The sequence below is a fragment of the Cricetulus griseus genome, chromosome 5, assembly GCF_003668045.3.
Source record: "Cricetulus griseus strain 17A/GY chromosome 5, alternate assembly CriGri-PICRH-1.0, whole genome shotgun sequence".
NCBI lineage: Eukaryota > Metazoa > Chordata > Mammalia > Rodentia > Cricetidae > Cricetulus > Cricetulus griseus.
The window spans coordinates 61,068,710-61,084,764 of NC_048598.1; the positions used below are offsets into that span (position 1 = coordinate 61,068,710).

The 16,055-nt window shown below is 41.8% G+C and overlaps 1 protein-coding gene across 1 annotated transcript in view; it reads right to left on the reverse strand.

Moving 5' to 3' along the window:
* Acmsd (aminocarboxymuconate semialdehyde decarboxylase) overlaps positions 1–7,872 on the reverse strand; it is a 40,001-nt gene extending 32,129 nt beyond the window's left edge. Inside the window, exons 1-2 of the mRNA XM_027417766.2 lie at positions 7,816–7,872; positions 97–141 (exon numbers count right to left, since the gene is read on the reverse strand). Of these exons, the coding sequence (XP_027273567.1) occupies positions 97–141; positions 7,816–7,872 (102 nt within the window). The remainder of the gene's footprint in view (positions 1–96; positions 142–7,815) is intronic.
* Positions 7,873–16,055: the final 8,183 nt, after the last annotated feature.

Genomic DNA, 16,055 nt, shown 5'->3' on the forward strand with positions numbered 1-16,055 from the left:
AAGAGATGAGTTTCTTGGATGTCCAGCCTACAACAAGCTAAGCCAGGCATATATCATCACTGTGCCGCACTTAGGCATGTGTGGGGAGAAACTTACCTTGCCTTGCTGTTGGAGCTGCACCCAGCCTCCATAGCCGAACCTCTGCAGTGAGGAGAAGCACGGTTAGACTTAATCAGTGAGGAAGATGGGCCTGCAGTCAACGTGCATCCTTCAGGCCCAGGATCCCAATCTCTGTCCCATCAAACACCATTTTTCTGTTCCCTCCTCCATATTTCCATACCAAAATATTTAATATTTTCATTAAATAAATTTTCCTTCACACTGATATATTTATAGAGAAAGAAAAACTCCTATATCTGGGCTGGGGATGCAGCCCAGTTGGTAGGATGCTTGCCTAACATTCACAAAGCCCTGGGTTCCATCCTCAGCACCAAACAAATTAAGCATGGTGGTTCTCACCTCTAAACCCAGCACTCAGGAGGTAGAGGCGGGCGGATCTAGAGTTCAAGGTCATCCCTGCCTACATAGGAAGTTTGAGACCAGCATGAGCTGCATGAGCCTCTGTCTCAATAAATTGGAAGAGAGACAGAGGAGGTGGTGAGTTTTATTGTTGTTTGAGAGTTTTCCTTGAGCTCCTGGCTGAATCCATCATCCTGTATCAGTCTCCTTACCTTACCCAAATCTAAAATGATATTTTAACTTCTTGAGAATGTCACACCTTAATTGTGAGCCTAATAGAAGTCCCAAAGAAAGAAAACAGAGTTCTACTTTCCTAGGATAGTGGTTCAAGAGTCAAATTATGGGATGAGTTTGAGCCTGAGAACTCATGTAAAAAAAACTGGGTGCTATGGGATCCCATTTGGAATCTCAGTAGGCCTGGCCAAAGCAGCTTTTACCATGGACTTCACCATATCACTGTTGCCAAAAGTTACCCCATTATAGATCAAACCAAAGCATTTCCCCCATGGCTCCCTGAGCCTTGGTGACAGTGGAAAGTGAGTCCCGAGACCCCAGAAACCACTTGATTCTGTTCCCATGAATCCATTGTCTTTCCACCTCACATTACCTGTTTTTAAAAATGCATGTGTGAGTTTATAGGAGAACACATGTATTGATTCTCAGGTACCATCCACCTTGATTTTTTTTTGTTTTGTTTTTCAAGACAGGGGTTCTCTGTGTAGTTTTGGAGCCTATTCTGGCACTCCCTCTGTAGACCAGGCTGGCCTCAAAGTCACAGAGATCCACCTGCCTCTGCCTCCCAATGCTGGGATCAAAGGTGTGTGCCACCACTGCCCAGCCACCTTGATTTTTGAGACAGAATTTCTGCTAAATAATAAGCCCCAGGGATCCACCTGTCTCTCACTCCCCAGTACAGGGATTAAAGGATTGCTCTTTTTGGTTTTGTTTTCTTGAGACAGAATTTCTCTGTGTAACCCTGGCTGTCCTGGAACTCAGAAATCCACCTGGCTAACGGATTGCTTTTAATGTGGGTTATGAAGTTTAAACTCAGGCATTCTTGCTTTTAAGACAAGTGCTTTACTGAATCATCTATCCCTTAAACCACCGAAATTTTCATTCTTAAGAACACTGACTATAGCCAGGTGGTGGTGATACACGCCTTTAATCCCAGTACTCTGGAGACAGAGGCAAGCACATCTCTCTCTGAGTTCCAGGACGACCTGGCCTACAGAGCGAGTTCCAGTTCAGCTAGGGCTACACAGAGCCTTTTTTCTCAGGAAAAAAAAAATTCCTATCCCTGTTTTAAATCACTGTCAGCAAGTAAAAACAAAAGATCTGTCAAATACCAGTTCTTTATAGCTACTAGTTAATCATCATCCCAGATGTGTTGACTCTGATCTTTTCTTCCTTCATTGCACAAGGTAGTAGAGGTTGGGGGGGGTGTGTCTATTAATATTTAAGAAGAAAAAGCAGGTTTGAAAAGAGATAGTATTTCTTCCAAAGATACTTAAGATCCCCCAAACAAAATAGTACTGGCTTATTCTTTTCATTATTCCCTTGGAAAGTTAGGAGAAACTGTGAGAAGAGAGATAGGCGTTTAAAAATATGATCCCTAATAAGAAACAATTGAATTCAAATGGCATTCTGCTGTAGTTAATGCTACTTCAGCACACATTCTATCTAGCGGGGTGAGGATGTGGTTCAGTAGAGAGCTTGCCAAACATTCACAAAGATGGGTTCCATCCTCAGCCCTATATAACTAGGCATACACCTGTGGTCCCTGAACTCTGGAGGTGGAGGCAGGAGAATCAGAAGTTCAAGGTTATCCTCAGCTACATAGCAAGTTCAAGGCAGTCTAGGATATATGCTATACTGTCTCAGAAACAAAACAAAAACTCAACTCATTTCACTCTGATAAGATAGGCCAGAAAAAAGGGAATAAAGAGAAAGACTCTAGCCTCATATAGATATATCTCCCTTTACCTCACTCACATCCTACAGGGAATCTAGGATGTTGGAGTCTTATGCCAACACTGGCTAACCATCGCTCTCAGGGAGCTGTCTACTGTGTTAAAGATCTGGTTGCTTGACCTGTGGACTGTGGTCCCATGACGAAGCTCCCTCTGTGGGTTTATATGAATGGGAGAAATAGAGGAGAAGCTTGGTGTCAAGGGGGACACTGAAGAACAGAGAAAAATAGTGATATGTCTGGGGCCATATTTCTCCATTGGATGGGGTTAGATTGCCCTGGGGAGACCCACAAAGCTCTGGGTTCATTCCCGAATACCAAGTGCTTCACCTGTCAAGCTGGGTTAATAATGAAGATACTAACTACATATGTTGTGATGTTTTTATATAAATCAAGTCATCTCTCTATTTGTGTATTTGTGTGTGTGTGTGTGTGTGTGTGTGTGTGTGTGTGTGTGTGTGTGTGCGCGCGCGCGCGCGTGCATGCATGCTCATGTGTGAGTATACATGTGTGCAAGGGCATGTGTGCATGTAATGTTCCATCTACTTTGCTTTTTGGGGCAGGGTCTCCCATTGGTCTGGGGTTCACCAGTTCTAAGCTGACTGGCCAACACTCCCAAGGGTCAGTCTGTGTCTACCTTCTTGGTGCTGGGTGATTAGAACATGTCACATCCCTGGCTTTTTACAGATGCTCTGGGCACTGAACTGAGGTATCTCCTCAGCATTACTTCTTTTTTTTTTACTTCCAGAAGTCCAATGTGTTATGACTATTACTGTTGCTGTCAATATAAAGAGTCTTCTATCTGCCTGCAGCATGGGACACTTCAAGGGACTAAATACTCTTTCTGTTTCAGTGGAATTGGTGAGAGGGGGCGGAGTAGCAGGAAAGAGCTACCAAGACTTCTGTTTGGAAGTGCACTTTTGTTCTGTGCTTAGGAAGTTTCCAGGCCATAAATCTAAGTACCTCCAAATTCTATCTCTCAGTGTTTTAAAGCAGTTGAAACAATGCCTTTAGGGTCCAGATGATGGGGCACCTGGAAACTGTCAGCTATAGATGTCCAGTTCTCTGCTTTAGATGGAGAGAGGCTTAGTGGACAGGAGGCAGGAAAGGGAGGTAAGAACGTGGATGTTTACTATGGATGTTTACTATGTTTACGTGGAAGTTTTCTACTTCTTGCAAAGAGCAGACTCTATTCCAGGCTCCTCTGGCTGTCCCAGATGGAGAGGGGGAAGGTCTTTACTCTTAGGACTTAGCTGCAAACAGCCGCCTTTGCTCAGATGGAGGATTTTACTGGGACCTCCAGTGAGAAGATGATCATTTTTTCCAAGACCGCCAGAGAGGGTGTTACCCAGAAACAGTAGGTATTGGCTTAAAGTGTTGGGAGGATATTGTGAAGACTGGCTTTAAGTTCAGATCCCACAGTAAGAATGCAAGTAGAGGCTGGGGGGGATGTGGGAGGAGAGAAAGGAAAGAATGGATGGAACATTGAATTCTTTGTTCAGGGTACGATATGTGACTGGGACTGAAAATTCCTCTAAGGTTTATTCTGTCTTAGTCCCCTTGTGATACCCTGACACGATACCATTCATCAGACGATTCTAAATGCAGACATTTAATTCTCGTAGTTTCAGAAAACTGGGACAGCTAAGATGAAGGAGCTAGCAGACTCATGCTCTGGTAAGAGGCTGTTCTGGTTCCTGCATCAAGAAGTAAGTGCAGAGCTTCCTCTGGGCTGTTTTACAAGAATCAACCAGTTCCTCCAGATTTAATTGCTTCCCAAAGCCCCACCTCTGTGTCCTTTTGCTTGCAAGGGAGGGTTTCAATATATGAATTTTCAGAGGTTATAACATTTAGACAACAGAACTTTCTAAGCCCTTTCAAGATTCCCATCTAGACAAGAAGGTAGAGACCATGGAGCTTGGACCCCTCCTGGTGTGATGTTCTCTAAATGGGTGGGTCATGCTGGCCACTCTCTCAAAGAGAATACAGGTGGGGAGGGTCCTCTGTAACACACTCCTTAAACTGTGGGTCATGATCCTATGTGGTGATCACTAAATGGAGGTTGTAAAAAATTTGGCAACAGGAGAACATGCAGTGGTCAAAAATGAATTCAACGTCAAATGTGTAATGAATCCGAGGTGGTTCTGGCAGTCTGTGCCCATGTTGCATTGTGCAACTTCCCTGAAGCCTTGGTTCTGAACACACAACCTGTGCACTTTGCACTGTGCAGGCTGTCACACTGTGTAACGCCAAGGAACACCGCCTGAAACACCTCCGCTGAGAATTGAGACTATTGTATGCAATCAATTGCAGTGACTGCTGTACATATAGTTTCCGGCTCTTAGAGAAACATAATGGATTCATTATGGAAAACAAAGACTTTCAATATTTTTCCGATGTCATTCCTCAGCTTGTAAGTATCCTGTGAGTATATTTTTGGATTGTACTGTGTTAGAGTGTTAGTTTTAAATATTGCCATTCCAGAGCTAGAAATGTAGCTTAATCTGTAGAGGGCTTGCCTTTCATGTACCAAGTCCTGGGTTTGATCCCCAGTATTGTATAAACAGGTAAAATGGCTTATGCCTCTAATCCCAGCAGTCAAGAGGCAACAGCAAGAAGGTCAAGAGTTCAAGGTCACCCTGATTGCACAGAGAAGCCACCCTGGGCTATATGAGACCCTGTCTCAAAAAACAAACAAACAAAACAAAACAAAACAAAGATTTGCTGGCTTGAAGTTCATAAAATGACTCAAAGAATTTTGGCTTGGGATTAGGACAGAATTCCCAATTATTTGTGGAATAGTCCTAAAAATACTTCTGCCTTTCTATACTATATATTTATGTGATATAGCATTCTCAGCACTGACAGTTATAGGAACAAAATCCCACCAATTCTGTAAAGTATTGAAGATGTTCTATGTCCTACAATATTGACTGTTCAGCTAAGATTTAATTCTTTGTGTAAAAATAAACACATTCATTTCATTAGAATGAAAATTTGCTTTTTATCCTTAATACACATTAAAGAATTGTTTTAAGTAGGTTTCAGTACATGTTTGATTTGCATATCTATTTTATACACTAGTATATCTTCGGTGGCATAAAAATTTCTCTGTTGAAAACAGTCTTGAGTGGGAAGCACTTGAGCAGCCTCAGAGCAGAGACCACCATGGGAGCCCTGGGCATTTCATGTGGCTTTTTGTCTGTTTTATGAGGTTCAAACCAAAAGAAAATCTGTGACTTTGGAGTTAATACTCATTGCTTCTACTAGATCGAGGGCTGTCATGAATTTGTATGTGTGTGTGTGTGTGTGTGTGTGTGTGTGTGTGTGTGTGTGTGTGCCTTTGTGTTTTCCTAAAACTGTCAGGTGATGGAGTATGATACATTTCATACATAATTTATTCAATGTGTGTTCATCAGATGATTCCTCATAAACCAGGGGTTGAGAACAGTACAGCAAGAAGAAAGACACTGCCAGTAGCTTCTACAGGGCCCTTGGGAAGTGGCTGGGACATTCCTCTCATAAAATCATTAACATCACGAAGTGTTGTTTACACCTTTATAAGATGTGACCAGGACACAAAGTTCCCAAGCAGGGTATGAGGTCAATGGAGCTCGATATTTCCATTGGCCACAATGGGATAGACTTTTGGACAGCTCAGCACTACTCCCACATTTCAATCTGTTATTTCTCCCTCCCAGCTCACTTACCAATGGACAGAGAAATGCCTGAGATCAGAAGTATTTTTTTCCCTTTGAGACAGGGTTTCATAAAAGCCAAGATAGTCTTCAACTCTCTTTGTAATGGAGGATAATAACCTTGAACATCTCTTCCTCCTGTCTCCACTTCCTGATGCTGGGACAATACAGTACTGGAGACTGAACTCAGGGCCTCGTTCATGCTAGGCAAGCACTCCATCACCTGAGCTACACCCTAAGCCTGAGGTTAGCCTTCTGTTATATATATAAGATAACAGTGAGAAGAAAATTTCCTTGTACAGTGAACCACTTTTTAATTACAGTTTGTAATTAACTCATTTTTTTCACCTTAAATAAAATAAAGATGGTGGTACACTATGTGGTATGTGGTACACTACCAGTATGTGTATGTGTATGTGTACACTACCAGTAGTGTATGTGGTACACTACCAGTACCACAAAAGTACTCCAGAATATGAAAGACTGGCTAAAATCAGATACTGACCTAAACCAACTTCTAAGTAGTTACAAGTTTCCTCTTTGTTCCCACCTTCCTTTTTCAGTACCTCTCCCTTCCTCTTTCTCTTCCTCCTTTACTCTCTCCTTCCCTCCCTTCCTTCCTGGTCAGCAATACACTATGTAATTGTCTTCTTCAGCCTACTGACATAGCTTTACAAGTTGTTAAGGAAATGGATGAAGAGATAACTCAGAGTGTGTGTTGCTTTTCCAGAGGACCCGAGTTCTATTCCCAGCACCCTGTAACTCCAGCTCAAGGGGATCTGATGTCTCTAGCCACACACACACACACACACACACACACACACACACACACACACACACACACACACACACACACACACACACACACACACACACACACACACACACACACCACATGCACATTATTGGAAGTAAGTCTCTAAGGAAATTTCCATTCCATTCTTAGGGAAACACAGAGAATACATCCCCCCATCTCAGAGCTTCAGATGCAGCCCAGGGCTTCATAAACACTCTCTATTACTGAGCCATGCCCACAGGTCCATCTTTTTTTTTTATTTTATAGAGAACACTCATTAGAGATGCCCATTGTACAAAAATTTCATGTCATTGACTCTGGGGATTTCTAAGACACCTGCTTTCCAGGTCTCTCCAGCAAAGGTTTACAGCTTAGAGATCAGGCAGGAAAGGTTTCAGACAGAGCTCTGAAATAGACTGAAAAGACATTTCACAAAGCTATTCGGCTGCTTCCAGAACCTATTTTTAAGCATTTTGGAAACCGACCACATCCTACTTTTTTTTTTTTTTTAATGGTCTTTTAGTTGCAACAGTGACTTTCCATCCTGTAGTTGGCAGGTGTCTCTCCAGCAGCTGAACACACTATTTAAAAGGCAGAAAACCTGCCTGACTTAAATCATCCAGGAATTTGAAAGGATGTGTCATGTGAGGGGAAACGAAAAGGTCCAAGAAGCACCTTATTTCTTTGATCCATTGCTCTTTTGAAATGAATGTAAAAGTCACCTTTAAATAGTAGGAAATTAGAGCTACCAAGCCATTTAAAAATCTCTTCCCCAAGAGCAAAGAACAATGACATTCAGTTCCATCTCCAAAGAAGAGAGAGATTTATAAATAGAGGTGTTGAGAGATTCTGGGAAAGGTCCAGAAAGAGTCCAGCACTTTAGTTACCATTACCTTTTCTAGATCAGGCCATTCCTTGGGTAGAATGTGAGTGTGGATGTCAATTTTCATCTCCACAGGTTCAGAGGAGACACGTGTATACACAAAAAGGGAATTCTGATGTCAAGAGATGGTCATGAAAGTCAGAGTTCATTGACTTCTTCTGTCCCTTTATGTCTACCTTCAAGTACCAGTCAGAAGGCCTGGCCAGCCCAGGTTTGGTCCATGCCAACTGCCCTATTAAAGTTCAAGATTCTGTTTATCCACTTGGCTTTGGTTCAATACTCTTTGGTAACTAGGACTCAGCACAAAATTAAAAAAAAAAAAAAAGAAGACAAGAATGTACTCAACTTCAGGGGTCAAAAGTACAGCATGCTGCCTTGACTCAACAGTAGCTCAGAACTTGACTAATTTGGAGATGGGGATGTAACTCAGTTGGCAGAAGGCTCGACTACCATGAATGAAGTCCTGGGTTCCAGTCACAGCACCACTTAAACTAGACATGATGGTGCACGCTTATTATCATGGCACCTAGGAAATGGAGGCAGCAGGTCAGAAATTGAAGGTCACCCTTGGCTTCATAGTAAGTTCAAGGCTGGCCTAAGACATATGAGACTCTGCCTTCAGGAAGAAAAATTGACTAATTTTGTATTTTAATATTTAAATTTTATCAAGCTACATTCTGCCAAAAATCAACATAAAATAATTCAGGGGAGTTTTAAAGAAAAATGATATATCCTCCAATTCATCTCTTCTTATATTTGGCTTTAATACCCAGAAGCAACTCACTTTAGTGCTTTTTAGGTTTTGTTTTTGATCCAGTTACCATGTCTTTAAATCATATTTAAACACTGCTTGTTATAGCCAGATGGTGGTGGTGCATGTCTTTAATCTCAGCACTTGGGAGACAGAGGCAGGAGAATATCTGTGAGTTTGAGTCCAGCCTGGTCTACAGAGTGAGTTTCAGGACAGCTAAGGCTATACAGAAACCCTGTCTTAAAAAAACCAATTAAAAAAGAAAGAAAAAAAAAGAAAAAAATCCATCTTGTTCATGAAATTTTAATATGTTGAAAACATAGTAGAGGAAATTTCTTTTTTTATTATTTTAATGGTATAAGTGTTTTGCCTACATGTTTGTCTGTGAACCACATGCATATCCGATGCCCTCAGAGATCAGAAGGAGGCATTGAAATTGGAGTTAGAGATAGTTACGTGGGCATTGGATCCCCTGGAACTAGAGTTACATACAGACGGTTGTGGGTCACAGTGTGCATACTGGAAATTAAACCCAGGTCCTCTGGAAGAGCAGCCAGTGCTCTTAACCACAGAGCCCTCTCTCCAGCCCTGGGAAGTTTCATCTTTACTTGTGCTATCTGTTCAGGTTACATTTTGTTTTTTATTTGTCATTTATTTAATCTTCTCACTTATTCATACTTGCTTGTATTTATCAAGCACTTATTAAGAGCTATGTCCAAAAAACGGTAAGGGAAGCTCCATCTGGCTGAAAGTGTCTGCCAGTCAGTTATATTTTGTCCTCATTGACTTTTTGTTTCATTTATTCATTTTTCCATCCATTCATTCACTCATTTCTGCATGCATTTAACAAACACTCATGGAGAGCTACCATGTGCTACAGATAAAAGTTTGCTGGAGGTAAGATGCTGTACTTCCTGTAATAATACATCGTTGTGCATACACATAGGAAGGAATTAGCATTCCAACAGAAAGTGGGTTGTGTGGGTCAAGAGGGTGTCCACTGGGGCGTGAAGTGGGGCTTACAGTCATCAAGGGGAGCCTGGGATAAAACCAGTCCTATATCACCTTATTCTGTGTTGACTTTTTCTCATCTTAGAAAGGAAAATGTTCAAGGGACCCTAGGCGCTCTGACAAAAACCTTACATCTGCCTTAGGGATGGTTCCTTCTGTGCAATTTCTTCAATACAGAAACTGAGTACTCAAAAAGCCCTCTGGCTGTAACTAATCTAGACTATGGATAAATTATAAAAACGTACTAGTGATTAATGCTCAGCTTGATAGGAAACAAGGGGAAATTTCAATTCTCTCACCTTCTCTTAGACAAATTTTCATATTGCTTAGACTGTCCTCAAAGTCCCTTTGTATGATTGCCTAGGACTCTTGATCCTCCTCTCCTGCCTTCACACCTAGTGCTGACATTACAGGCATATAGCACCATGTCTAGCTTACTGGTTTTTTTAGTTTGCTTGTTTTTTAAGACAGTGTGGTGCATTTCAGGCTGTCATTGAACTCCTGGTCCTCTTCTTTCCTCTTTTTGAGGGTTGGGATTAATAGCCTGCATTACCAGACCCAGTCTGTATGGTTTGGATGGAATTCAGGGTCTCTACACAGGAAGCTACACCCCCAGCTTCTCCCTCCCCAATTCTTGTTATGTGGGCCCCATCGAATCTCACCACCATGTTCCCTTTCGTCCACTCTGACATTCAGGAGATTCTTTAATTATTGCTAATGGTCACTGGCTCCAGTGGTTGTTCCCTGTGGTTTGTTCCCAAGACTGTCTGGACCCAGCATGATCTCTTTAAAATACAACATGATCATATGCCTTTTGGCATAATGCTGTTCATGGTTCTTCACTGCTAAGTCAATGAGAAATCCAGAGCCCCTAGTGTCTGTTGAAACCCATGAGAAACACAACCCTGCTAGTAATTCTCCACCTCTCTTATCTCTGTGTGCTGCCTACTGTGCTCTATGCCCCAGCCACAGGTCATGCTTTGTACATTCTCAAACATAATTCCGGCTCCCTTCTGTCTCTATTTAGCTTCTAAGGTGTCTAATGTCTGCAAAAAAGACCTTTGTCTTCCTTTCTAACCATGATTCAGTATTTAGCTTAAACATCATCTCTTCTGATCATTCCTATCTCCCAATGATAAAATGGACCACCATACACCACCTATCCTTCACCCATACACCACCCCATCATCTACCCATACACCACAACGTCCTCCACCCACCCTGCCTACCCCCAGACTCATGAATAGAAAGGACCCCAGCAGAAGTGTGAACAAGTTCTAATTTATCTTCAAAGACTCCTGTCTGCTGCTTCCTTCTACCCCCAGTGTCTGGGCTTAGGCACCAAGAGACTTTTGGGGCTCTTTTCCCCTCTTAGCAATGGTAGGAGTGTTGTTCCAGTCAGACTGGTTGACTTTTATGCATGTCTGTGGGGGATTGTCTTGATTGTTAATTGAGGTGGAGGAATCCAGTCCACTGCAGGCACCATTCCCTGTGTTTGGGTCCTGGACTGTGTAAGAGTAGAGAAGGTGAACTCATTAGTTCAACAACCTGGGCTCAGCCCAGTTAAAGAGACAAGTAATAATGGAAAGCAGAGAGAGGAGTTTTACTCAGTGTAGCCACAGTGTGAAGAGGGACAAAGAGGTTCACTGGCCCTCCCCATGTCCACCTTCTGGGCTCCTAACAGGGGATTAGGTTTAAATACAGGGCAACATGAATGCATAATTAAGAAGTCCTGGTCAATCAAGGTGTGGTTCTATCCATCTTTGACCCATCTTTATCTAGGCTCCAGTCTCCTCAGCAATAGGTTGGAACTATGTGAAATCTCTTCCTGGGAGGTAAGTTCACTCCCTGGCAGGTACCAGGCTTCAGCCCATGTCTTTCTCCTTAGTGTGAGATTCCTGGGGAACTTCCAATTTCTTGGGGTGCCTTGTTTCAATATTCTGATAACCAAAGGAAAGGCACAAGTATCTCTTTAGAACAATGGTTGTCAACCTATGGGTAACGATCCCTTTGGAAAGTCAAATGATCCTTTCACCGGGGTTGTATATCAGATATCTTGCATATCAATAACTTACATTATGATTCATAATAGTAGTGAAATTACAGTTATGAAGCACCAACAAAAATTACTTTATGGTTGGGGGTCACCATAACACGAGGAATTAAAGGGTCACAGCATCAGGAAGGTGGAGAACCACTGCTTTAGAATGCCTTCATTCTGCTAGGCTGTAGTCAAGTCTTACCCCTTTGGAGACAGCCTGATTTAGTCTTCTCTTAAATTTGTCTACATTCAGAAACTGCTGAACTAATAACTTTTTGAGTAAACATCACAGGAACAGGGACAATGCTTACCTGTTTGTTGATTTTATGTGCTGCCTCGTCAAGGTCAAAACACTCAGACCTTATGCCAGACACTGCTCTGCCCTTTTCTGCTGATGTAGTTTCAAACTGCAGGAACACTTTAATCAGTGGAGTTTCAGCAAACTAATCTATTATTCACAATGGGAATGAGCTTCATCCTACCACCCAAATGAGACTTCGTTTTTTTTTTTTTTTTTTTTTTTTTTTTTTTTTTAAATAGTAACAGACTGATCTTCTCTCCTCTCCCCCTGCTGTCTATTTGCCTATCATGTTCCTTATTGGTGGAAATATGTTCCAAAAATGTGTTAGGCAAGTTTGTTATTGCACAAACACCATCAAGTGTACTTACACAAACCCAAATGGTATAGGACAAGCAAAAGTCAGATAACATATGAAGCTGCTATCGCTATAGCATCATATTTTTTGTTGTTATTGTTGTGTGTGTGTGTGTATGTGTGTGTGTGTGAGAGAGAGAGAGAGAGAGAGAGAGAGAGAGAGAGAGAGAGAGAGAGAGGGAGAGAGAGAGCTTTAATTGGCAACTTGACACAGCCTAGAGTCATCTGGAAAGAGTCTCAATGATCAATTGTCTAGGTTAGGTTGTGGGGGATTGTCTTGATTGCTAATTGAGGTGGAAATATCCAGTCCACTGCAGGCAGCACCATTCCCTGTGTTTGGGTCCTGGACTGTGTAAGAGTAGAGAAGGTGAACTGATTAGTAACAATGGATGCATTCCTATCTCTCTGCTCTTGCCTTTAGATGCGATGGACTGTTTTGAGTCCCTGCCACCTTGAACTATAACCTGGAATTGGAATTCTGAGATAAAATGAACTTTTCCTCCGCTAACGTTTTTTTTTTTTTTTTTTTTTTTTTTTGTTTGGGAAAAGTTCTCATTATGTAGTTCTAGCTCTATGTAAATCAACTGGTCTGGAACTCACAGTTGCCTCTGCCTCCCAAGTGCTGGAGTTGAAGGGGTGTGCCACTATGCTTCCTTCTACATTGCTTTTCTTTTTTTTTTTTCAATATATTCTATCTCAATAACATTATCGGACAGTTTCCATTCCCAGAGCTCCTCTGGCTCTTTTTTATATTTATGTAATTAAGTGCTCAAGGGTTGAAATGGAAACTGGCTACTGGATTTGAATTTTTAAAGCATTGACTTCAGTGGTAGATGGAAAGATTTTAAGCCATAGACTTGGGAAGAACTTAGGGTGGAGACTAAATGCTGACCTGAGTCTCACTAAATAAAGATCTCCCAGACTATGGAAAGAAGCTCCAAGAAGGGACAGTAGTTTGTGGACACTGTGAGTCCATATTGGAGTGGGAGATGAATTCCTACATGAGTTAAGAGATCTAGAGGAATAGAGAAGAGCTTTATGCTCATGCAGAGTGGAGGGAGGAGCCAAAAGGCAGGTTGGAGGTTTTACCTGGATCTACAAGGTTTTGTGTGGGTGAACAGAGTAGCCACAGCTCAACAAGGTGAGAGAGCTTCAGGGTGATTCCAAAAGGAGGATGGGAGCAAGCCAGATATTAGGAGGCCTGGGGGAAATGGGTGAGGGACAAGGATGAGCCTTCAGGCCCTGTGTGTGTTGGTGGAGAAGAAGCATGTAACTACCCAACATCAGCGATGATCTGTAGCTCAAATTCTAATTGGCCTTAATAATAAAAACCTTGAGTCAGATATAGGGGTAAATGCTGAAAGATCAGAGAAGTAGAGCAGTCAACCACTAGTTTTTTTTTAAATTATTTTTTATTAGTTCAAATTAGAAACAAGCATGCTTCACATGTCAATCCCTTCCCCCTCTCCCTCCCCTTCTCCCCCACCAGCCCCTTACCCCATCCACCCTCTGCTCCCCAGGGAGGGTAAGGCCCTCTATGGGGGATCCCCAAAGTCTGTCATATCATCCTGGACAGGGCCTAGGCCCTCCCTCATGTGTCCAGGCTGAGAGAGCATCCTGCCACGTAGAACGGGCTTGAAAAGTCCTTTCTTACTCCAGGGATAAACACTGATCTACTACCAGAGACCCCATAGAGTGCCGAGGCCTCCTCATTGACATCCACGTTCAGGGGTATGTATCAGTCTTGGGTTGACCTCCCTGACATCAGTCTGGAGTCCATGAGCTCCCCTTTGTTCAGGTCAGCTGATTCTGTGGGTTTCACCAGCCTGGTCTTAACCTCTTTGTTCTTCACTCCTGCTCTGCAACTGAGTTCCAGAGTTCAGTTCAGTGTTTAGTTGTGGGTGTCTGCCTCTGCTTCCATCAGACACTGGATGAAGGCTCCTCATGCTCCCAATTAGCTCAGGAGATCCTGTCCCCTTCCCCTTCTCTGGGGTCCATGAATTCTTCTTATAGAGTCTTGTTTCCTAGTTCCTTTGGTGAAGAGGATTGTAGGCTGGTAATTTTTTGCCCTATGTCTAAAATTCATATATGAGTGAGTACATACCATGTTTGTCTTTTTGTGACTGAGTTGCCTTACTCAGCATGGTTTCTTCTAGTTCCATCCATTTGCTTGTGAATTTCAAGATTCCATTGCTTTTTTCTGCTGAGTAGTACTCCATTGTGTAAATGTACCACATTTTCTCTATCCATTCTTCAGTTGAGGGGCATCTAGGTTGCTTTCAGGTTCTGGTTATTACAAACAACGCTGCTATGAACATAGTTGAACATATGTCTTGTTGTATGAATGTGCATTCTTTGGGTCTATGCCTAAGAGAGGAATTGCTGGATCTTGAGGTAGACTGATTTGAGTTGCATTTCTCTGATGGCCAAGGATTTTGAGCATTTTCTGAAGTGTCTTTCAGCCACTTTAGATTCATCTGTAGAGAATTCTCTATTTAGTTCTGCACCCCATTTTTAATTTCATTGTTTGGTATTCATTGTGGCTAGCTTCTTGAGTTCATTGTATATTTTGGATATTTTGACTGTTGGATTTTGATTTAATCTAATTGCACACACAAAAAAGTCTGAACCCACAACTCCTCCAGATTTCTAAGAGAAAGGGTATGCAGGCCTCCAGATTCAACTGTGCATCCTTCACATTGAACCATATGGTGGATTTTATACCATGATGGACCAGTTTGGAATCCCATGCAAGACCTCAAGTTACAAATATGAAACCTAATTTTATAACTTTGTTGAATGTTTTCATGCTGAAGATAAAAGCCATTTTAAGAGTTACAATATACTACACTGATGCTACTTTAAAATGTCAGTGTCATGATCCTGAACTGGCTTCAATTCCTAAAAAATGACTTAGAAGGTGACAACCAAAGGCAAAAAAAATATTCACTAAATCCAGTGCCTCTTAGTTATGTTGCTTACAAAGAAAAAACTGGATAGCCAACTGCTTCCCCAGGGATAAGAACAACTGTGACAGTGGGTTTGCTCAACTGACTACTACACAATTATGCTAGTATTTTATTAATCCAAAAGCACTTTACAAGAAAATATAAGTATGGATTCCAATAGGAATGTTATACTTGGAGTTGACACCAAGCTCATAGATTTGAGTGTGCAAGGAAAAACAGGCTTTCAAGTTAAATAACAATTTGTAATCAAAACTTTAATCCCAAGTATTCTCACAAACATATTACAAATGACAGCATGAAAAAAGAAATCTTGCACAGTAACTCAAAGGTTCAGCTCTACAATGTCCCCTTGCACTGATAGGACACAGGTAACTTAAAGTCTTCCATTTCCAAATAAAGAATGTTCCAGCTTTGGGTCCATATATAGCAATCAGTAAGACATCTCTGAAAGCCTTCAGAGTGCAGTTCCCACCTGTTAGCTGGTGTTCACTAACAGCTTTTAAAGACTGCCTATCATTTTACCGACAGCTCCACACCGTATCCCAGCTTCTAGACAAACTAGAGCTTTATTTCAATTCTGCCAGTGGTTTCTATATCATTAACACATTGCACTTTAACTGGCCACAATATAGGTTGATTTCAGTCTATGAAAAACTGAAGTTCAAAGCAAATATGAACAGCTAGAACATCTTAAAAATGCACCAAGATTATGAAGTCTCAAACAAAACTTGAATTTCCAGTACATACTCCTGTCAGATGAAGTTATTTTCTGTACACCACTTCTTTAGCAAACTGGTCTTCTCTTCCTTTCATATGGCCTGGA